At 41.8% G+C, this 23085-nt stretch overlaps 1 protein-coding gene across 2 annotated transcripts in view; it reads right to left on the minus strand.

Moving 5' to 3' along the window:
- Window positions 1-3881: 3881 nt before the first annotated feature.
- The window catches only part of MYT1 (myelin transcription factor 1), a 67732-nt gene continuing 48528 nt past the window's right edge, over window positions 3882-23085 (minus strand). Inside the window, exons 13-24 of one of the 2 annotated variants that reach the window (XM_056548348.1) lie at window positions 22687-22956; window positions 22183-22337; window positions 21421-21522; window positions 19218-19280; window positions 19034-19102; window positions 17753-17815; window positions 16202-16285; window positions 9229-9450; window positions 8970-9061; window positions 8752-8855; window positions 7283-7426; window positions 3882-6733 (exon numbers count right to left, since the gene is read on the minus strand). In XM_056548348.1, coding sequence (XP_056404323.1) covers window positions 6593-6733; window positions 7283-7426; window positions 8752-8855; window positions 8970-9061; window positions 9229-9450; window positions 16202-16285; window positions 17753-17815; window positions 19034-19102; window positions 19218-19280; window positions 21421-21522; window positions 22183-22337; window positions 22687-22956 — 1509 coding nt within the window. In that variant the 3' untranslated portion in view covers window positions 3882-6592. The remainder of the gene's footprint in view (window positions 6734-7282; window positions 7427-8751; window positions 8856-8969; window positions 9062-9228; window positions 9451-16201; window positions 16286-17752; window positions 17816-19033; window positions 19103-19217; window positions 19281-21420; window positions 21523-22182; window positions 22338-22686; window positions 22957-23085) is intronic. The other variant, XM_056548349.1, reaches the window with a different exon arrangement.

The raw sequence follows: 23085 nt of genomic DNA on the forward strand, positions 1-23085 counted from the left end.
CTGGGGCACTCAGCCCTCAATTTGTTACGGTTCGTGCGGTCCAAAGCCCGTCTAGTCCAATATTCTACATATTGTGCTACGTGTGGTAGCGGTGCCCAGTCTCCGGAGCGTGGGTGTGTGATCGCATCCGGGCTGAAAAGAGGTTGGCCCAGAGAATCTAGGATCGCCTCATTTGGCGTCTCTGGTTCGGCATCAGGATAATCAGCCGTAAACCCCGCATCTTCCTCATCAGAATCAGAGCCTGTGGCCTCAGCCACATCAGACTCGCCGGACGACTCGTCGGTAGACGTGACATATGAGTCCGGTTTCGTCCGCCGGGCGGACTTCTGCCCCTTACAAGTTTCCTCCTTGGGGCCCAAGGGTCGAGAATGTACATTAGGATGCGGGGTGCGACAGACCGGTTCAGGTTCTGTCTGGGGCACATTGTAAGCTTCCCCTGCCGGGGAGTCGGAATGTCCAGAGACATGTTTTCTTTTATGTGAGACCTTACCCCTCACGGGCACCTCTCTAGAGGTAGAGGCTAAAGGATTATCACAACTCATATTTGCAGCCAGAGCTGCCTGAATGGACTTGTTAATCAAGTCCTGTATTTGGGTCGCAGACATGATCTGAGAAGCCTCAATCTCTATGCCCTCATTAGTCTGGCCAGGCAGAGTAGAGAAAGGGACTGAGGGTTTTTCACCATCCATGATAGACAGAGTGACTGTAAAATAATAGTAGTTCTGTTTATAGGAGCTAATGCTACTAGCTATTATTAATAATAAACTACCTGAAGGTACTAAAACTGGGACCGGACCTATAATGCTGGCGCTCCTCTCACCGCTCGCACAACACTGGCGACTGGGAGAGGAGGAGGGATCCAGCAACCAGCGCTTACAGCCGTAATCTCGCGAGACTACGGCTGTAAGACCTGTGATAGGTCGCACGGAATCCCGAAAGGCGTGTCGCAGGGTGCGCGTCACCCGGACACGCCCCCTGAAATCGCGAAGCCCGCGAAGGTGTCGAGCGGCGGGAAGAAGGTAAGAAGACGGCGCGAATAGAAAGTAAGATGGCGCCTATAGAGGGACAATACTATAGAGGCAAATACAGAGATATGACAGGAATCGCTGTTAGAGGTAGCGAAAGCTTAGAAAATACAGAGTATGAAGAAAAACTAGGTATCAAGAGAAAAATAGGTATATATATAAATATATATACCCCGAAAAATTAGTAATATTAGAACAACAGAGAAAATAACAGCCGGAGTATACAGGGCATAATCCTAGATACCCTGAATACACCCGGAATCACAATTAATACACATTAATATACAATGAATACACAGAGAATATACTTAACTTGCTGCCATGAGCAGAAAGAAAGAGGAAGAGGATCTTCAAGCAGTCCCTTATATAGCAGCCAGCATGCTGGGATAGGAGGAGGAGTTCACAGGGGACTGCTGGGATATGTAGTTTTAAAAAAAAGATTTTATTAAATACGTTTGTATAAAGATTTTTCTGCTATGGGCATTAATTAAAGAAAGATTAATGCAAGATATGAGCCTCCTGTCTGATATATAACTAAAGTTTATCTCAATACTTTGTTATATACCCTTTGGTACATACTTCACACACTGGCTCTGATTTACTAAGAATGGAGTGTAGGTTTCTTTGTGGGTTTTAATTTCCTAAAAATTTTTTTCCATGGTATTTACTAAGGTTTCCCTACATTTGCTTTTTTTTTTTTTTTTTTTACAGATGCTCTGATCTGTCGGGTTTTCCTCAGATCAAATCCACCACATTTTTGGTGGAAACCTTAGTAAATATGTTAGGACCACGCCCCTTTTGTGGTGACCACACAACCTTTTCCAGACGGCCACGCCCTTAGTTGTTTTTTTTTTTTCAATTCTTGCGCAGATTTTCTGGCACAATGTGCCAGAATCTGGTGCACAACCCGACAAAACATGTTGGGTTTGCAATAGAAGATGAGGGCCACTGTTGCTGGTATTTTGGCCCATTCCTCCATGCAGATCTCCTCTAGATCAGTGATGTTTTGGGGCTGTCGCTGGGCAACACGGACTTTCAACTCCCTTCAAAGGTTTTCTATAGGGTTGAGATCTGGAGACTGGCTAGGCCACTCCAGGACCTTGAAATGCTTCTTACGAAGCCACTCCTTCTTTGCCCGGGTGGTGTGTTTGGGATCATTGTCATGCTGAAAGACCCAGCCACGTTTCATCTTCAATGCCCTTGCTGATGGACAGAGGTTTTCACTCAAAATCTCACGATAGAGGGCCCCATTCATTCTTTCCTTTACACGGACCAGACGTCCTGGTCCCATAGCAGAAAAACAGCCCCAAACCATGATGTTTCCACCCCCATGCTTCACAGCAGGTATGGTGTTCTTTGGATGCAACTAAGCATTCTTTTTCCTCCAAACACGATTAGTTGAGTTTTTACGAAAAAGTTCTACTTTGGTTTCATCTGACCATATGACATTCTCCGAATACTCTCCTGGATCATCCAAATGCTCTCTAGCAAACTTCAGATGGGCCTGAACATGTACTGGCTTAACCAGGGGACACGTCTGGCACTGCATGATTTGAGTCCCTGGCAGTGTAGTGTGTTACTGATGGTAGACTTTGTTACTTTGGTCCCAGCTCTTCACAGGTCATTCACTAGGTCTCCCTGTGTGCTTCTTGGATTTTTGCTCACTGTTCTAATGATCATTTTGACACCACGGGGTCAGATCTTGTGTGGAGCCCCAGATCGAGGGAGATTATCAGTGGTCTTGTATGTCTTCCATTTTCTAATAATTGCTCCCACAGTTGATTTCTTCACACTAAGCAGCTTGCCTATTGCAGATTTGGTCTTCCCAGCCTGGTGCAGGTCTACAATTTTGTTTCTGGTGTACTTCGACAGCTCTTTGGTCTTGGCCATAGCGGAGATTAGAGTGTGACTGTTTGAAGTTGTGGACAGGGGTCTTTTATACTGATAACAAGTTCAACCAGGTGCCATTAATACAGGTAACAAGTAGAGGACAGAGGAGACTCTTAAAGAAGAAGTTACAGGTCTTTGAGAGCCAGAAATCTTGCTTGTTTGTAGGTGACCAAATACTTATTTTCCACCATAATTTGCAAACAAATTCTTTAAAAATCAGACAATGTTATTTTATGGATTTTGTTTCCTCATTATGCCTCTCATAGTTGAGGTATACCTATGATGAAAATTACAGGCCTCTCATCTTTTTATGTGGGAGAACTTGCACAATTGGTGGCTGACTAAATACTTTTTTTGCCCCACTGTACCTTGATGTAGCGCACATTCATATCACTTGAGTATTTTGATACATGGGAGGTTTCTGTCCTCCCTGAACTAGTGACTCCGGTCGGCTCATTTTTGTCCCGTGGTATGCTATGGTTTTCAGTCCGGCCACAAAACTGGATACTATGCAGAAATGTTCAAATGAATCAGATATGGGAACGGTTTTGACATCCCCCAGCCAGATCCGGTGGAGTGAATGCACCCTAACACACCTTTTCTATTACTGATTCCAGTTTTATAGGAACGGCATATACTGAGAGTCACAGTATTTTGATGTGAATGAGCCCTAACATAACACCTGGACTCCCCTAGATCTACAGAACCTCACTTATATTACTGTCTACACCTTTGTTGATCTAGCTGGGATTCTGTAGAACTGTGGGTTGACCAGATATTGTAGTCAGAATCTGTAAAAATTCAGCTGTATTATGACCATCTGAAACTGTCCATATTCTGTGCATTGGTAGACACTGTAAGCCCATATTCAGTGTTTTGTGATATGAAAGTATAAACACAGGTAAGGCTTTGATACATAATATGTACCGTATATTGTTTACAGAAAGAACAATAAAAAGACAGATATCCACAAGTAGAACGTGAGTTTTATTTGTGAAGTGAAGTCAGGTTGGTTTTTGAAAGTTCCCTGAGGCCGGATTCACAGTATTTGAAAGATTATCACAGAACAACAGCTAGTCTGCATCAGCCTTCAATGCAACCTTTTATTATTCTTATTATTCTTATTATTATTAATATTATTTTTTGTTATTTTACTTTAAATATTAACAGGAATTTCTTCACATAAACAATCACATAACAGACTCACAAACATGACAAAATAAATATACAACAAGTTCACATGTTCATTTTCTTATTTTTTTACTTAATAAATAAATACAGCATTTTATATACTGTCATCAGTGCCTGCAATATTGTGGCCTTTTGTGGTAGAGAAGACTGCAAGCAACTAATCGATGAAGTCTTCCCGAGCACAAAAGGGGTTACATAAATTAAAAAAAGCAATTACAACAAAACAAAAAAAATCTTTTTTTTACCCCTTTGCCCAATAAAATTAAAATAAACAAAAATATCAAAACTCCTGTTTATAAAATATTTTTTAAAAAATTCCCATTGTTTAAAAGAATAAATAACAAAATATATAAAAAATAACTAAGTTTCATCAAAACTAGTAGCTGTAGATAGCGATTTTATTTCTTATTATTTTCCCATGGAATATAATTTTTCAAAAGTTTTTATTTTTCACATTTTTCTATTTTTTTTCCTTTTTATTTTTATTTTTTTTGCTCTTTCCCCTTATTACCATGTGGTGTCCAGTTACAAAAGAAAAAACAATAATAATAATAAATTAACAGAAACTTTAAATAAATATCAAATGTTAACATGAATGAATGAATAAATTACAACAGAACTTGCCAAAATTAAATAATTTACATAATAATTAAACCTATATCTATAGTGTTTCCGTGGAAGTGCAGCTGTTCTACAGGTAATGTACTAAACTAGTTTGCATTCTCAAACAGGATAGGGTTTATTTACAAAAGCAGGGCTGTGGTATGAATTTCCACAATACATCTAATCTTTAACACCATGTAATCCAGAAAGGGTTTTTCTAGAATTTAAGTCCTATGCACCCAGTGCTATGTATTTAAAGTATTCCCTGCTAGTATTCTGCTCTAAAATCAATTACGTACAGAATTTCCACGGAAAGCCTCAGTGCACAAGTTGATTTCTTTTAAAGGCTATTGGAATCCACAAAGGTCTTAAAGTGCACAATGAGAAATTGAATAGTATTCCGAACCCTTTTAGTGCTTTATGTCAAGCAACCGATTACTCAGAAAAATTCCAGAAATGATAAAAAAGGGTAAGACATATGGTCAAAAGCATTGAACTTATTATTCCACAATGATACTTTGAAACTTTGTGGTTTGGGATAGTGCAATCTGGGAAAATAGGTACGTTTTCTGCCTATATCGTGGTCTTGTTTATTGATTTCTGAAGCACAAATATATAAATTAATTAATAAATAAATTTAAAAAATTCTATGTTAAAAATGATTGAGTCCAGTTCAGAACTTTGATCCACCATAACTAATAACATAATGTCATAACTTTGATCTATGTCATGACGTAGGGTGCCTGAATATATCTGCTTTGTATATTTTTTTTGTGTTGGGGCTTTTTATGCTTGGATTATAACTCTACTATGGGACTTTAAAAAATAGTCTGTATTGTTTTTTTTTTTTTTTCAATTGATAAATTAATAAATACATAAAATATTCCCTGTGTTCACAATAAAAATGTTCCCAAAAATAAATGTATATTTCAGCACGTGAGACTTCAGCATGTCAATTGCAGTTAAAAGTATACAGCCTCACATTGAAGGTGGTCACGAATCATGGTCATGCCAAATTTTGGATAGGATCGGCCAATTGCCAACCCAAGAAGGCACACCACCATTCCTGAAGGGCGTATAAATCTTTCTGCTTTACATTTCTTGCACTGCAGCACACCAGGGACGAAGACATAACACAATTGCAAAAAATTCTAGACACTGTAACATGACACAAGCTGGCCATCTCACATTTACTGCCAGAGTGGTCAGCAACCACTTTCATAGCAAATTTTTTACGCGTTTTACAGCAAGTTTCTGACCTTCAACTGCTTACACTAGGGTTAAGACACAAAAAAAAAAAAAAAATTTGGACTATGCAGTTGGTAACTCCAAAAGCTTTCCCTGAGATCCTTTAATCCTTTGCGCTTCTGTTGGAATTAAAGAACTGCTCTTTGAATGTTTCTTGTGAAAAACAAAAGAAGAAAATAAAAATAGTTACGGCTCTTTTCATAATACTTGTCTTTTGTCTTCCCCCGCCAGGTGATTTTTAAAAGACACAAGGAGTGAAATGGCCCAGACAGAGAGTCAGCAGAGATAAAGCTTCCATTTTGGCTTCTGGTTTAGTTTGGTCCATGTACAAACCTCAGGGATATGCTGCAGAGAATTGATTCCTTTGTGTCTTTACAGAGCATAGTTGGACAACTTGGGTCAATTCACAGTCATTTTCTGCTGCCAATTACAGGTAGGTAAAACCTCTTTATTTTTGGATGCATCCAAACTTCCTGTCTGGCTTCCATATACATTTGTATGTTCAGTCTTTGTCCAGCTATTTTTTGGGCTATATTTACTCAATTCATTTTGGTCCATAAAGTTTGTGATTCAATGCACAGAGCACAAGGCTTGTGAACCTGAATACTAGATGGGAGTGTCCTCATACCCCTTCTTTACACCTGGATACCTTTGACTGCCTGTTTGATACTTTCTAGCAAAGCTTTGTTCTCTGGGTTTTGGTAACACTCTTGGTTACTGTACATATCAGTCAGGGTAGTCACATAGGCATCAAAATTCTGTTCACTGATTGGTTCCTGGAACAAAATAAAAATTGCATGTAAAGAAATATATATTAAAACTGCAAGACAAAACTGTACTAATGTGGGTCTTTTTTCTGCACATCTGATAAGGATAAAAATCTAAATATTTTTTTACATAAAAGGAAATTTTTGAGGAGGCAGGGTTATGAATACCTCATGGTTCAATAGTCCCCCGATTGTTTAGGAAATTGTGAAATTGTGTGATTTTAAAAAAAATCACCAAAAAAAAAAAAAATAATTGCTCTTGCCCAGGGTTGTTTGCAGTATTGGAACTTAGATATAACTAAGCTGCAATACCACACCCAGCTATTGACAAGAGTGACACTCTTTTTGAAAAAACCCTACATGTTTTTCTAATCTTAACCTCCTTTAACAACAAATATCCCCAGACTATAATGTTAAAGCCACATGTTTTAGCAGCCACATGCACACGCTTGCATACGGTGGCCAAGGGGTGCATGATTTATCGGCAAATGCCTGCGCATGCCCTGAGATATTACCACACAGCAACCATGCAGACAGATGTTATAATCTAAAACTTACCATGTGTGGAAGGCGGATATTGGTAAGACTTCGTATGAGTGCTTGGCTTAGCCCAGAGAGTTCTACAAACAGAGCCTCATTCTGTTCTTCTATGACCTTATTCTCCTCTTCAATGTTCTTTAGGTTCTTCTCCATTGTTGTTATCTGGTTTTACGGAAAATGTATTCAGCATTAAGAAATTGATCACAGGTATAGTATTATAGATAATGGTACTCTTAGGAGGCTAGGGCTACATGATGCAATGTCACGTGACAGCTAATCACATCTAATCTAAGTAGTTCGACCAAACATTTTTGAGCAACTTGTAAAATTGTAGACAATTTGCAGAGAAGTTGCACATAGAGCACATTTTTAGGGTGCATTCACACGGGCGTATTTGTCAGCAGATCCGCAACTGCGGATCCGCTGACAAAGGCCCCTGAAATGCTGCCCTCTTTGTGCCTGCTAATAGCGGCAATCCGCCGCTACCAACAGACACACTGTGAAGTGCGAGTCGCAGTGTATCCGCACATTGCAGCCGCTCCCCCGGCTCCCTGAGCTACACAGAGAGCGGCCGAGATGTGTGCGAGTACACTGCAGGGTAACTCGCACATCGCAGTGTGTCTGCTGGTAGCGGCGGATTGCCAATATTAGCAGGCATAAAGAGGGCAGCATTTTAGGGGCCTTTGTCAGTGGATCCGCTGACAAATACGCCCGTGTGAACGCACCCTTATGCGACTTAAATTAGGATTCAAGCTGGCAAAATTATGCACGACTTGTGACATGCGACCAAAATTCTATCATATCTGGACTTTGAGTGACTGTTGTGTCATGTGTTATGTTGTTTGCAACAACACAGCCACATTGACAATAATATTGACACTGGACACTACAATCTACATGTTGCATATTTCCAGCCTAAGGGTAGGGTCACACATGCCGTATTTTGCTGCGTATTTGCTGCTGCATACTTTCTTACCCACTGCTACTCAATGGGTAGCAAAATCATCTACGTATTTTGCTACCCATTGTTTCCAATGGGTAGGAAAACACGCAGCAGCAAATACATAGCAAAATACGATACGTGTGATCCTTCATAACTTAAAGCCTTTTCTGCTTTAAAGATAATATCATGCTTGTTCAAAGAAAATGGCCCTGGAGAGATCTCTCACAAAGGACCCCACCAGACAGTATATTTGATTCCTGGTCTAATGTAATACAGTATATAGGTATCATCATACAAACCCTAATACAGTAAAGTTTGGTGTACCTATAGCACATTACTGTGGAGAGATTAATAGGAAGATTTATCAAAACTTATCCAGAGGAAAAGTCACTGAGTTGCCCATAGCAACCAATCAGATTGCTTCTCTGAAAAATGAAAGAAGCAATCTGATTGGTTGCTATAGGCAAGTTAGCAACTTTTTCTCTGAACAGGTTTTGACAAATCTCCATCTAAATATTTTGTCAAAAAATATGAAAGCACTGACCTGAGATTGTAGGTTCACCATGTCTGCCTCCATCTCTGAGTTGGATTCTGTGAGCTCATTGATTTCCTTATTGAGCTGTTTGATTTCCTCATCATTTTCTAACACTGCAGAAACACAGATGATACCTATAAGCAGTGTAACTTTCTGCAGTGACATGCCTATTGGACTAACAGTACTGCCCTTTCATTCTAATGAACAATGTACTCATAGTCACTTACCATCACTGGTCTTAAATTTTGTTCCAAGAAGCTCATCCCCTGAGAGTTTTCCCTTTTTACCAGCAAAAGAGGCCCGTGGACAACCTGACAGACTAAAGAAAAGTTCTTATTATAGGTTAAAGATATTATAGATTAAAATACATTATTTAAGTAACAGTCTATAGGCAGACCAGATTCAGAAAGCTTTAATAAACCATGATAGATGTTTTATAAATAAAGGTGGATGATTAAAGAAAAAAAAAAAAAGCTATGTTTTTACCTCCTGTGAGTTAAGAAGCTTCCGTTGGCATGACCCGATCCATCACAGCCTGGGGTTGGGCATGTTGGACCTTCATTTTTCAGAGATTTCCAGGAGAATGCAGATCCATTCAAAGTGCCTTCTTTTTGTCTCCGAGCAGCCAGAGGACAGCCGGACGCACTGCGGTGAGATGCGTATTTACCACTTATGTGTCCAAGTCCATCGCAGCCTGGAACTGGGCACCTAAGCAAAAAACAGAAAGTTTGGCTATATTTCTAACAGCATATTATTGTGTATATTTAGAATTAAATTGTAACTTAATGATTTATAGTTTTTTGCATTTTGAGTGATTTTACGAATACTTTGCATAACTTGATCTTGAGTTACATCACATATACATCACTCTCCAAGCTGAACTAATTTATGCAGGCTAAAGTCAGCAACCTCCGAGCTGAGAAGTTTGTGACGAATCAAATCACTGTAAATTCGCTCATCTCTAGAAGCAAACACTATTGCCCAGATTTACTATTGTAGCTGCAAAAGAATTGTAGAGTATTATGCATTGGGTACAAAAAATTTGCAAAATGTGCCTGGTTTATTAAATTAGTGTGGTATTGAGAAATGGGCATTTGGGTCGGCGTCCAATGTGATGCTGTGCGCAGTCAATCAGTGCTCTTTTGATGGACTTCAGAGATTAATATACTGATATACTTCTCAAATAGGATTGTAAGGGTGGTGGTGGATTCACACATGGCAGATTTAGTTGTAGAAATCATTAATGACGATGTTTCAGTGGCAGGAACATGGATTTCTGTGAATTCTAATTGAATGAATGGAACCATTATGGTTGTATGGGACATAAATACACACATTGAGTTATATATATATATATATATATATATATATATATATATATATATATATATATATATTAATTAAGAGGGATGGTGGGGTCTCGGCTAACAGATTTGTTTTTTACCATTGACTTTTGCCATGTCAGTTGTTTGAAAAAACCAATGATGTCTTCTAAGTGATGGTTCCACTTTGCATCTCGTCTTACATGCTGAACATGGTTGTATTATTTACTGTATAAAAATTCTTCTCTGAAGCTAAAGAACAGACCTGATGTAATTTCTGTCTAGCAGAAACGCTGATCTTGATTTTAATTGTCTGTAAATGCAGCACAATTTTCTCCTAATATCCTCACCAGCAGGAACCACCAAAAATTCATAAGAAAACCGTGTGTTTCTACATCAAGAAGCAAATTAGTGAATCCTCTTGAGAGAAGGCCTGCTTCTCTATCACACCTTTATGGCCCTTATGCTACCTGCCTTATGTGGTTAATACAGCTTTCATTACGTCTTTGCAATAGTATTAAACAGTGTCAAACATCTGTCTGCTCTACATTAACCCCTTAGAGGATGAGCATGCCAATAAAAGTGGAAAGGCCGCTTGTCGTTGGTTTCTGCCATTTGCAATAATTGTAAAGAGTGGGATTTGGTTTAACATCTGCCGTAGTTTATTTGAAGAATGATTAACACAGTGATGGATCCTGAATTGCTCTTCTCTCAGTGGGTGGCAGCAGAGCTCAGCCTTGTTCCAAGCAGACGGTAATACCCTGACAGAGCTACAGAATAGCTTCCATTCCAGAATGCTTAGCTCAGCTGCTGGGGGTAACTATTGATAGAAGACCAGTTGCCTACCACCCAGTGACAATATGCACTTTGCAGCCACGGGAGATTATAAATATTTCGCTGTTGCGCAACACTTTTTACCATAGTTACTGTCGCTCGATGCCGATGGGAGATGCCATTTAAGTGCATTTTATTTTTCATTTTCGTCTCTGATCGCCCTTGGTGTACACAGTTTGCCGTACTTTTCAAGGTAACACCCCCCCTTGAAGGTTCGGAGAATAGGTTACGAATAAACTGAATACTCTACAGGACTTGCTATATTGTTAGGTATCACTTGTAGGAATAAGATAAATATATTCATGATTATATCGATCAATCTATTTCATATCCCTCTTAATATATATATATATATATATATATATATATATATATATATATAAAACTCAATGTGTGTATTTATGTATGTGAAGGATGGGTTTTTGTTTCAAGTCCCATAAAACCATATGGGACTTCCGGTACCATACTCCACAAGCTCCGTTCTACATCTCCTGGTGAATGCATCAGTCTGGCTGGCAAGCCACACCGTCCACGCATTCCATGCCCCATCTTGCAAAGACACCCCAACCCTTTAAGCCGCACCCTTTTATTTTCAGTTTACAATATCTTCATCACAACTCAGCCCCACCTGAGGGCGGGATATGAGGATTAGAAATGGGGATTAGATATGAGAACAGGATATTGGGACGAAATATGAGTTTGGGATATGAGGTTGGGATATGAAGTCGGAATATCAGGACAGGATATGGGGACAGGATATAGGGATGGGATATGAGGACAGAATATGAGGAGGGGATTTGGGGTTAGGATATGAGGAGGAGATATGGGGTCAGGATTTGCTTTTCCTCCCCCACAAGGATAAGTAGGAAAAACTGGGCAGCGCTGGGTACTCAGCTAGTACAAAAATAAACACTCATAGAGATTCTTTTTTCTTTCTATAATGCTTTAATATTAATTTTACTGACTAAGTAACCCTGGCACTTTTCAAAGGCCCATCCACTTTCCGCCAACAATGGAAGATGATGTTTTATCATCTCACATCTAGAGAACTATTTGTAATAATATAATGGTAGTTTTGACTTCAAGCTCCAAGGCCAGGCAGTATTAAATGTTTAAATGTTAGTATGATGAAGACTTCAAGAGGTGTCATTTATGTGGACCATGTAAGTCCTCTCTTTGTCAGCTTGCGTTTCCTCTTCCCACACTCATGAAAAATACTTTACCTGGCTAACTGGCTATTGTCAGCTTAAAGTGTAAAATATCTGTTATCAACAACAACTTTTTATATAATGTAGATAATACCATTATATGTATGTTGGTACTATACATTGGTTAAAAAATGAGTATACTTTTGTCCCTGCAGCTATTGTCTGTGTGTCTCTGTGAGGCGTCCAAATGCAGGAAGTGTGGGTGGACAAGCAGGGCTCTGTGCAGTGAGGACAAGCAGGGCTCTGTGCAGTGAGGACAAGCAGGGCTCTGTGCACTGAGGACAAGCAGGGCTCTGTACACTGAGGACAAACAGGGCTCTGTACACTGAGGACAAGCAGGGCTCTATGCACTGAGGACAAGCAGGGCTCTGTACACTGAGGAGAAGCAGGGTACTGTGCAGTGAGGACAAGCAGATCTCTGTACACTGAGGACAAGCAGGGCTCTATCCACTGAGGACAAGCAGGGCTCTGTACAGTGAGGACAAGCAGGGCTCTGTGCACTGAGGACAAGCAGGGCTCTGTACACTGAGGACAAGCAGGGCTCTATGCATGGAGGACAAGCAGGGCTCTGTACACTGAGGACAAGCAGGGATCTGTACAGTGAGGACAAGCAGGGCACTATGTACTGAGGAAAAGCAGGGCTCTGTGCAGTGAGGACAAGCAGGGTTCTCTACACTGAAGACAAGCAGGGCTCTGTGCACTGAGGACAAGCAGGGCTCTGTGCAGTGAGGACAAGCAGGGCTCTGTATAGTGAGGACAAGCAGGGCACTATGCACTGAGGACAAGCAGGGCTCTGTACACTGAGGACAAGCAGGGCTCTATGCATGGAGGACAAGCAGGGCTCTGTACACTGAGGACAAGCAGGGCTCTGTGCAGTGAGGACAAGCAGGGTGCTGTGCACTGAGGACAAGCAGGGCTTTGTACAGTGAGGACAAGCAGGGCTCTATGCACTGAGGACAAGCAGGGCTCTATCCACTGAGGACAAGCAGGGCTCTGTACAGTGAGGACAAGCAGGGCTCTGTGCACTGAGGACAAGCAGGGCTCTGTACACTGAGGACAAGCAGGGCTCTATGCATGGAGGACAAGCAGGGCTCTGTACACTGAGGACAAGCAGGGATCTGTACAGTGAGGACAAGCAGGGCACTATGTACTGAGGAAAAGCAGGGCTCTGTGCAGTGAGGACAAGCAGGGTTCTCTACACTGAAGACAAGCAGGGCTCTGTGCACTGAGGACAAGCAGGGCTCTGTGCAGTGAGGACAAGCAGGGCTCTGTATAGTGAGGACAAGCAGGGCACTATGCACTGAGGACAAGCAGGGCTCTGTACACTGAGGACATGCAGGGCTCTATGCATGGAGGACAAGCAGGGCTCTGTACACTGAGGACAAGCAGGGCTCTGTGCAGTGAGGACAAGCAGGGTGCTGTGCACTGAGGACAAGCAGGGCTTTGTACAGTGAGGACAAGCAGGGCTCTATGCACTGAGGACAAGCAGGGCTCTGTACACTGAGGACAAGCAGGGCTCTGTGCAGTGAGGACAAGCAGGGTACTGCGCAGTGAGGACAAGCAGGGTTCTGTGCAGTGAGGATAAGCAGGGCTCTGTGCACTGAGGACAAGCAGAGCTCTGTGCACTGAGGACAAGCAGGGCTCTATGCACTGAGTACAAGCAGGGCTCTGTACACTGAGGACAAGCAGGGCTCTATCCATTGAGGACAAGCAGGGCTCTGTACAGTGAGGACAAGCAGGGCTCTGTGCACTGAGGACAAGCAGGGCTCTGTACACTGAGGACAAGCAGGACTCTATGCACTGAGGACAAGCAGGGCTCTGTACACTGGTGACAAGCAGGGCTCTGTGCAGTGAGGACAAGCAGTGCTCTGTGCAGTGAGGACAAGCAGGGCTCTGTACAGTGAGGACAAGCAGGGCACTATGCACTGAGGACAAGCAGGGCTCTGTACACTGAGGACAAGCAGGGCTCTATGCATGGAGGACAATCAGGGCTCTGTACACTGAGGACAAGCAGGGCTCTGTACAGTGAGGACAAGCAGGGCTCTGTACAGTGAGGACAAGCAGGGCACTATGCACTGAGGAAAAGCAGGGCTCTGTGCAGTGAGGACAAGCAGGGCTCTGTACACTGAGGACAAGCAGGGCTCTGTGCACTGAGGACAAGCAGGGCTCTGTACAGTGAGGACAAGCAGGGCACTATGCACTGAGGACAAGCAGGGCTCTGTACACTGAGGACAAGCAGGGCTCTATGCATGGAGGACAAGCAGGGTGCTGTACACTGAGGACAAGCAGGGCTCTGTGCAGTGAGGACAAGCAGGGTGCTGTGCACTGAGGACAAGCAGGGCTCTGTATATGTAGGACAAGCAGGGCTCTGTGCACTGAGGACAAGCAGGGCTCCGTGCACTGAGGTCAAGCAGGGCTCCATGCACTGAAGACAAGCAGGGCTCTGTACACTGAGGACAAGCAGGGCTCTGTGCACTGAGGACAAGCAAGGTTCTGTGCAGTGAGGACAAGCAGGGTTCTGTGCAGTGAGGACAAGCAGGGCTCTGTGCACTGAGGACAAGCAGGGCTCTGTACACTGAGGACAAGCAGGGCTCTGTACACTGAGGACAATCAGGGCTCTGTACACTGAGGACAAGCAGGGCTCTGTACATTGAGGATAAGCAGGGCTCTGTACTCAGGACAAGCAGGGCTCTGTGCACTGACACAAACAGGGCTCTGTGCAGTGAGGACAAGCAGGGTTCTATGCACTGAGGACAAGCAGGGCTCTGTACACTGAGGACAAGCAGGGCTCTATGCACTGAGGACAAGCAAGGTTCTGTGCAGTGAGGACAAGCAGGGCTCTGTGCAGTAAGGACAAGCAGGGTTCTGTGCACTGAGGACAAGCAGGGTTCTGTGCAGTGAGGACAAGCAGGGCTCTGTGCACTGAGGACAAGCAGGGCTCTGTACACTGAGGACAAGCAGGGCTCTGTACACTGAGGACAAGCAGGGCTCTGTACACTGAAGACAAGCAGGGCTCTGTACTCAGGACAAGCAGGGCTCTGTGCACTGAGGACAAGCAGGGCTCTGTGGAGTGAGGACAAGCAGGGTTCTGTGCACTGAGGACAAGCAGGGCTCTGTACACTGAAGACAAGCAGGGCTCTGTGCACTGAGGACAAGCAGGGCTCTGTGCAGTGAGGACAAGCAGGGCTCTGTACACTGAGGACAAGCAGGGCTCTGTACATTGAGGACAAGCAGGGCTCTGTACACTGAGGACAAGCAGGGCTCTATACACTGAAGACAAGCAGGGCTCTGTGCACTGAGGACAAGCAGGGCTCTGTGCAGTGGGGACAAGCAGGACTCTGTGCAGTGAGGAGAAGCAGGGCTCTGTGTACTGAGGACAAGCAGGGCTCTGTGTACTGAGGCTCTATGACACACTCCAGGCTCACACAGCAAGATGCTTGACAAACCAGGAGTCTGCACAGAGCCCCTGCTTGTCCTGCCCTCACTTCCTGTATTTGGACTCCTCATAGAGACACACATTCAATAGCTGCAGGGACAGCATTTTTTCACCCAAAAATATACACATTTTTGTAAGCTAATGTATATTACAAATATACATATACTGGTATTATCTACATTATATAAAAAGTTTTTGTTGATGACAGGTACACTTTCATGAGACTTGCAGCAAGTACAGGTTAAGCATTTGATTTTTATATACTTGTCAAAAAAAAACACAACAACTCAACCTGTGGCCACAACATGTGACGCATGCGTACATAGTTATCTCTTTGAAAATATTGTAGCACATATAGGGGCACTAATAGTAAAGTATATTGGCACCATTGGGGTGGTTTAGTAGGCAGGCCTAGTAACATCTGCTTTTAGTTTGCTAACATTCAGTTTTATTTCCTATAAAATCTTTTTTCAATGATTTCATTGATTCGTTCTGATGTGTTCGATGCAGCTCTCACAATGGCTGCCTCAAGGGCTTCTCATTAATATGCGCATAAGCCATTACAAACACTTTTCACTTGCAATCATTGTACACATTTTTATTTTTTTGCTCAAATAGATTCTTATATTCTTTCCATCACGTGTTCAGGTTCTACTCACTTCATTAGCTCCGGGTCGTCCTTGTCATCCTTAGTGGGTGTAACTTTCATTCCGCTTTTCTTGGCACGAGGACAGCCTGACAAGCTATAAATTTATAGAAGAGGATGTAATTACTGCCATATGTTCAGTTCGAATACACCGTACAACCTATTCCCAGACTGTTCACCTGATTGGCCTCTGTGACGCTATATAGAGAGTGTGATGGCAAACAAACCCAGAGAATGAGGCACTGCCATGTCCCCTGGGGCAATTATACACATTCCTCTATGGAAAACAATTATGCCCAGAATTATGCTATTTCTAGGAACAACATACATTTATAAAGATGTTACTTGGAAGGATTTGATCTCTTCGGCTTTTATAACCCGCACTAATAAACTGCAGCATCTTAGCTCACGTGGGTAAAACCTGCATTGTTTCTGATTCAGAAGCCGCACTGAATTCTACATTAAAAATAGCATGGTTTTACCATGAAAACCATCTCCAGTGGCGCACGTGGAAACAAATGTGGGATTTCCCAAAACTACATAATGGTTTCTTCTACACAGAAAAAAATAAATGGCATGTTACTTCTGCCACGTGATTCCACTTTCACTGAACTCCCATTGAAATCAATGACAGCTTTAATAAAGGTCACACTGGGAAAGCCGCATCAAAAATAGCAGCAAAGTCTTCATGAGAATTCTGTACTATTATTTGCATATGTTTGGTCAGTCACAGACACATATACCATAAAACCTATTGATTACATTTGTTATCTGTAATTTCATTTTATTTCCTGTTGTAAGATTATTATTATTAATAATAAGTTAGCTTCCAGATAATAATAATAAATTAGCTTCCAGATACCACTTTTAAATTCATTGTTTATTCTGCACTTCTTTCTGTAATATTTTCTAAACTTATAGTCTGATTCATTACGGGGAGAATTAAAGGAGTATTGTGGTATATAAAATCTTATCCCCCAGCCTTAGGATAGGGGATAAGTGTTAGATCGCAGGAGGTCCACCTGCTGGGACCCCCCCCCCCCCCAAATCTCCTGTACGGGGCCCTGGCAGTTCACAGGAAGGGGGCGTGTTTGACCACCGCACAAAGTGACGGCTGACATGCCCCCTCAATTCAACTTTATGGGAGAGCCAGAGCGCTTCATTCGGCATTCTCTGGCTGTGCCATAGAGCTGCTTTGAGAGGGTCTGTCAGTCGCCGCATTGTGCGGTGGTCGACACACGCTATTTGGCCGGAGAGCAGGGGCCCCATACGGGAGATCCTTATGGGTCCTAGGGAATTGGACCCCCCGAACTGAAACTTATCCCCTAGTACTCAGTGGAGCAATGGTCTTTTGCACAAGCATTGATTAATATTCCGCGTCTAAAAATTTCTGACAAATAAACACTTTCCCTTTAACATCTTTACCTTGGCATTTCTAGTACACGGTTCATGATGCAAGTCACAGAAAGACCTTGTCCTGTGTGATTTAGCATCAGGATGGGCCTTAAAAACACAATGGAAGCTATAAAAATAAACGGAATAATTAATTCCCTGGGGCTCTCACCTCCGATGAGACGCATAATTCCCTGTAATGTGTCCGGAGCCATCGCATCCTGGGGTAGGGCACCTGGAGAAAAAAGGAAGAAAGAAAATATGAAAATTGGAGAAGAAATTATAGAGATATTCTAATATTACTGCTGTCCTTTATGAGCATCCAAAAGAAAATAGTGTTAGACATGTATAACTGGCATTGTGTCATGTATTCACTTAATGATTAATCATTGTATAAGGAAAAAGTTCTGCAACTTTATAATAGACATTTCTATTCAACTTGAAAATGTATATTGACCTTATACATCTCACAGCTTAGTGTTTGCTACAATTGGTCTAGATCAGTGGTCTCCAAACTGCGGCCCTCTAGATGTTTCAAAACAACAACTCCCAATAAGCGAGTTGTAGTTTAGCAACATATGAAGGGCCGCAGTTTGGAGAATACTGGTGTAGACGATCCCCTGTGAGCTAAACACATCAGTAATACATAGCTCTTTTCTGTCCTGATGTATCAGCATATAACATTGTTTAGCTCGAATGTTTAGCTCGAAGAGCATTATCTTGACAACTGTATATACAGCATAATTGTAGCAAGCCATCAGCTATGAGAAGCACTAGGTCTGTATAGGTCCGGTTTTGGCGCCGGTGAGGAAATTAAACACAACATCAGAAAGATGTAGAACATTTCATCGTAGAATGGTTAAGCTGACATCTGTTTTAAGGTATATCTGTTTTATGTTCATAGTGGAAGTGGATATTTTGTTGACCGTTCTCCATATACATGAGAACGCTATCTATCTATCTATCTATGTATCTATCTATCTATCTTATATATATCAGGAGTGATGGTGAGCACTTTCAAGGTGCCAATACAGTCTATATCACACAAGTTGATAATCTCCATTATGCGACAGGTTTACTTTAATACAAATGTCAGCTTTGCAATGCTGATAGCAGCCAGCAGGAGGCAGTCAGATAGGCATGCTCTAAATTGGCTTGCCATTGTTTACAAAATTGTTAAATATTTGACATCCATTCTGTTGCAAATAAGAATAAGCAAGGGGGGCAAGGGGTGTAAAGATTAGCCCTAAAGATGCAAAATCTGCTTAGAGCTCAAATGACAGACACTGTTGGTAGTCAATACGCGACATATCTATGTTTTTTTTCCCCACCCTTTTTAAATGACCCACTGCAGCATTTGGTAAGCCTCAGCAGATTTTGACAAGCAGGAGGCAGAGAAGAGGGGTTAAGTGGAAAAAGGCAGGAGTAGCAGTTCATCTCAGCGCAAACATACTTGAGATCAGCAGAGTGTGCAGCCATGAGGTTTCTGAGACTCTTGTCAGCAAGAGGGCAACCAGAAAGACTGAAAGAGAACAGATAGATAACTGGATAAGCCAAAATAAAAAAAAGGGGTGTGCGGGAAAGTACTAAACAGCCTGCAAGCCAAAGCACAAAGGAGCAGTGAAGAGAGGTCTAACCTGCGGTGAGAGGCATAATTTCCAGTAATGTGTCCGCTTCCATCACATCCTGGCGTTGGGCAGCTGCATGCAGAGAAAATGCAAAGTCAATAGAAGGCACTAGAGGTTTCAACAAGAAAAATGTATATTCTTAATTCTGCATGCCAAGCATATGTATATCAGAGACCTATCTATCTATCTTTGGCTATACATAGGAAAATGTCTTACCGACACCTATCTTTGGCTACCATTGGTAGCAATACCATTGTTATTATTCTATGGGAACTAGAATGCAGAAACCACAACAAACATTTTTCAATATGTTGAATATATCCTCGGTGGGATGTCAGGCTTTTAATGTCACTGTATATTCCAGCTTTACAAGTGCTTGTTCTTTGTAGTTCAAAGCATTTTGCACACATCTATTATACCTTTGCAGTTTCTGAGACAGACATATGATGTGTGTAATGAGAAAGTATTGGCTATGATTGTTTGTCTCAGATCTTCCATGTATATCCTGCTTTAGTGAGCAGGTTTACAATATCAAGAGATCTTTAAAGGCAAATAGTAAGAGTGAAGGGTAATACAAGCAATTTGGAATAACTCATTCATTCTTCAGTTGCAACCAAAACTACTTCTATGCATCTATCTAGGTCAAACAGCCGACCAGGGCCATTGACTGTCATTGACCGTTTTCCAGGTGTAGAATGAGAGCGTTAATCGGTACTCTATAGCTCTGTCTTGTTTGCTTTGCTGACATGCTTTTATAAAGCAATAAATTAAGACACCATCACTGCAAAAGTAGACAAGGGCCATATAATTAAAGCCACTTAGTCATTAGGGGTTCATCTCCACACACACCAAAAAGTGACAAATTACACAATAAAAAACATACACAACACTAGAGATCAAGACAACAAACACATAAGGATGTTTGTAATCTACTCATGGGGGGAGGGCAAGGCAGGTGGCGTTCATGAACTGAAATTACTATTTCAAAAGGCATAATGTTCTTAGATTTCTTAGGTCCTTAAAAGGAACAATTCCAGAGAGTACCAAGACCAGAAACTGTAAAATGTCTACGATCATACATACAGATTCTTTATATTAAAGTTCTAGAAAGAACTACATTTCATTGACAAAAAGGCAGATGGAGAAGGAAACATCAGTAATCCACTGAGCAACCTATAAATATTTCCTTAAACAATGGCTAAAAGGCAGTTATTTTGGGTGGTATTTCAGTTGTTATTTTGATGAACCTTATACTGGTTTGACAATATAGAAAAAAGGAGAGGTCATGATAAAGACTAGTTGGGTGAATAGACATTGCATATGTGTATTTTTTCTGTCATAACATGCATACATTGAGTCCTCTAGCATTCAGAGGGTTAAACTAATTGCACATTGCACATTTTCTTGTACAGCTGAAACCAGAACCAGAAGCTATGTCAAGCATACCTCCATCTAATAGGCCACATAGTAACTAGACCAGTATTTAATCAAGTCAAGCCTGGGCCTAGCTGTGAGGACTGTTCTGCTCTTTGTAACTTTCTTAAAGGTATTCGCAAGGTGTACAAGGGCCTTATCACCCTCACAATCTTGTATTTGCCTCTGGTCGGACAACTGCTCACCCGTTAAGATGGGGAACTCTACCTGAATACACTTCCTAAAGTGTTGTGTCACAGTGTACCACCAGTGACTGACGTGGGGTTCTACAGCCCCTTTTACCACAGTCATCCCCATAAGATTCTAATTCAGTTTGCTCCAGTAATTAGGACAATAATCTAGGGTATTAGAGAGTTGTCTATATCAGCGTTAGACACATTCATATTCATGTGCGAAAGCACCAAAGTCATATTCCTACTAAAATACCTGGCCCTTCTGTTTTGTATACATGTATAAGGCCCAACTTGATGTTTGACTTTTTTTCCCTGGCAATGCTTCACCTAAATCTACTAGTCCTGTAATAGTTGAGTCCTAACAAACAAGAAACTTCTACTCTGGTAAATACCTCTGTTTTCAAGGTGCACTGCAATTTATACATTTCTGGGGAATGTACCATAAAACCAAAAGTTTTCACTTGCTTTTAGAAAAGCTCTAAAACTACAGTTATCTTATCTTAGCTCAGCTTTCCAAAATCAGTGATTCTCTTGGTCTCAAGATACATCCCCAAAGTTGCTACTTTATTTTGGTATGCTAAGCGAAGGCTTAATATAGAACTTACTCATTCAGGAGGGTTCCTGCTTTTTTTCCTCCATCGCCCCCTTTTGGACTTGCGCACCCCCCATCACGTATTGGCCGAATATCCCGTTGTGCAGCAAAATATCTGGGAAAATATTGGTTTCAAGTAAGTCCAACGGGAGGGCCATGCTCTGACAGACTTAAGGTTTACCCATTGTCTGCACACAGTTGAAGTGGCAACTTTGTAGACTGAACTAATATGCATGGGATTGCGAGAGTACTTAGTATTGATTGACTGCACAAAATGGCTGCCTACACAGTGTGGAGACAATGAGTACACTTAAATGCAGGGGTACATCTGAGCAAAATGGGGACACAAAGATACTGACTTACCTCTAAAGTGTTCTACGCTGGAGAAGGGGTCTGAGAAAATAGAATATTTTCTCAGCTCCGCTCTCCAGCCTAGAGCTTATGTATGTATTCTAAGAAACAAAAAAACATTATACTGTAGCCCCAGTGACTGTATGTTAACTGTGCAGTGAACTACAAAAACTTGTTTGCCTCTAGATGTCACCTCTACTGATACACAACTATTAAACAAAAGCAGCATAGACAATGAGTGGAACGCCAGTGTTGCCTGTACACCCACTTACCTGCCCTCCCAACAAGAGTATGTCATGTAAAAACTGGGTTCTTCAGTAACGTTGAACAGATTCCCCTACCTGTCGAAATGTGTCTGGGGCTCAAGCTAAGCTATTGTGTCTCACGTACGTTAATAATTTACATTATATTCCATTTTACTTACGTCAGCAGCTCTTTCTTGCTGTCCTTGGAGAGAAATTTCAGTTTGAAATTGCTGAGCGTCACGTCTCCGGGGTATTTACGGTCTTCAAAGTTCTCTTCTTGCATCTCTTGGTCGTCAGCTTCTGATGAAGCAAACGAAGCTCCAGCAGGTTCAGACTTTGAAAAAAAATAAAAGTAGAGTTCAGGTTTTAATTCTTTAAATATATATTACTTAACTTACTTAAGACTGTCCAATCTTAGGACCTCTCTTTAACTGCAGTCATAGATCATAAATTAGGAATACAATTGTGCTTGGTGCATCATTCTCTGCAGCAGTGATCCTTAATCTGTGACTCCCTGGTTGTTGTAAAATTCATGATGGGAGTTGTAGCTTTGCAACAGCTGGAGAGCCACAGGTTGAGACGACTCTACAGAAGACTCTACTCCAAGTTACTAGTATACATTGCTTAAAGTTAAACATTGTAAATTAAACAAGTGGAGGGAGTGCCATCCACCAGTAACTTACTTCTTCAGGCTCCTCTTCACGTTGGCGATTTGGTTTGGTATAGTCAATAGGCCCATCCCAATCATCTTGCCGAGAAGTTTGGCTGGACTGGGGTGAGGTCATAGTGCTACTTGTGGCACTGGTGCAGTTTTGGCGTTGGGACTGGTCTGGAGACTTCACGCTAGGACTACTGCTGCAACTGCTGCTGCTAGGAAACGTGTTCTCCCTTTTACGATGCTTGTTCATACTCAAGTCCAAAGTGCCATTTTCATCTACTTCAATGTCCATAGACTGCAACCACAGACAAGGACAGAAGATGTTGGATAAGATCATTTGTAAAGGAGTTACACATTCAACAGTTAAGAATGAGGAAAACAAGCAGGATGGAAGAATGGTTTATATAGATGAACCTATGATTGG

This window comes from Hyla sarda, chromosome 12 (assembly GCF_029499605.1).
Source record: "Hyla sarda isolate aHylSar1 chromosome 12, aHylSar1.hap1, whole genome shotgun sequence".
NCBI classification, from domain to species: Eukaryota; Metazoa; Chordata; class Amphibia; order Anura; family Hylidae; genus Hyla; species Hyla sarda.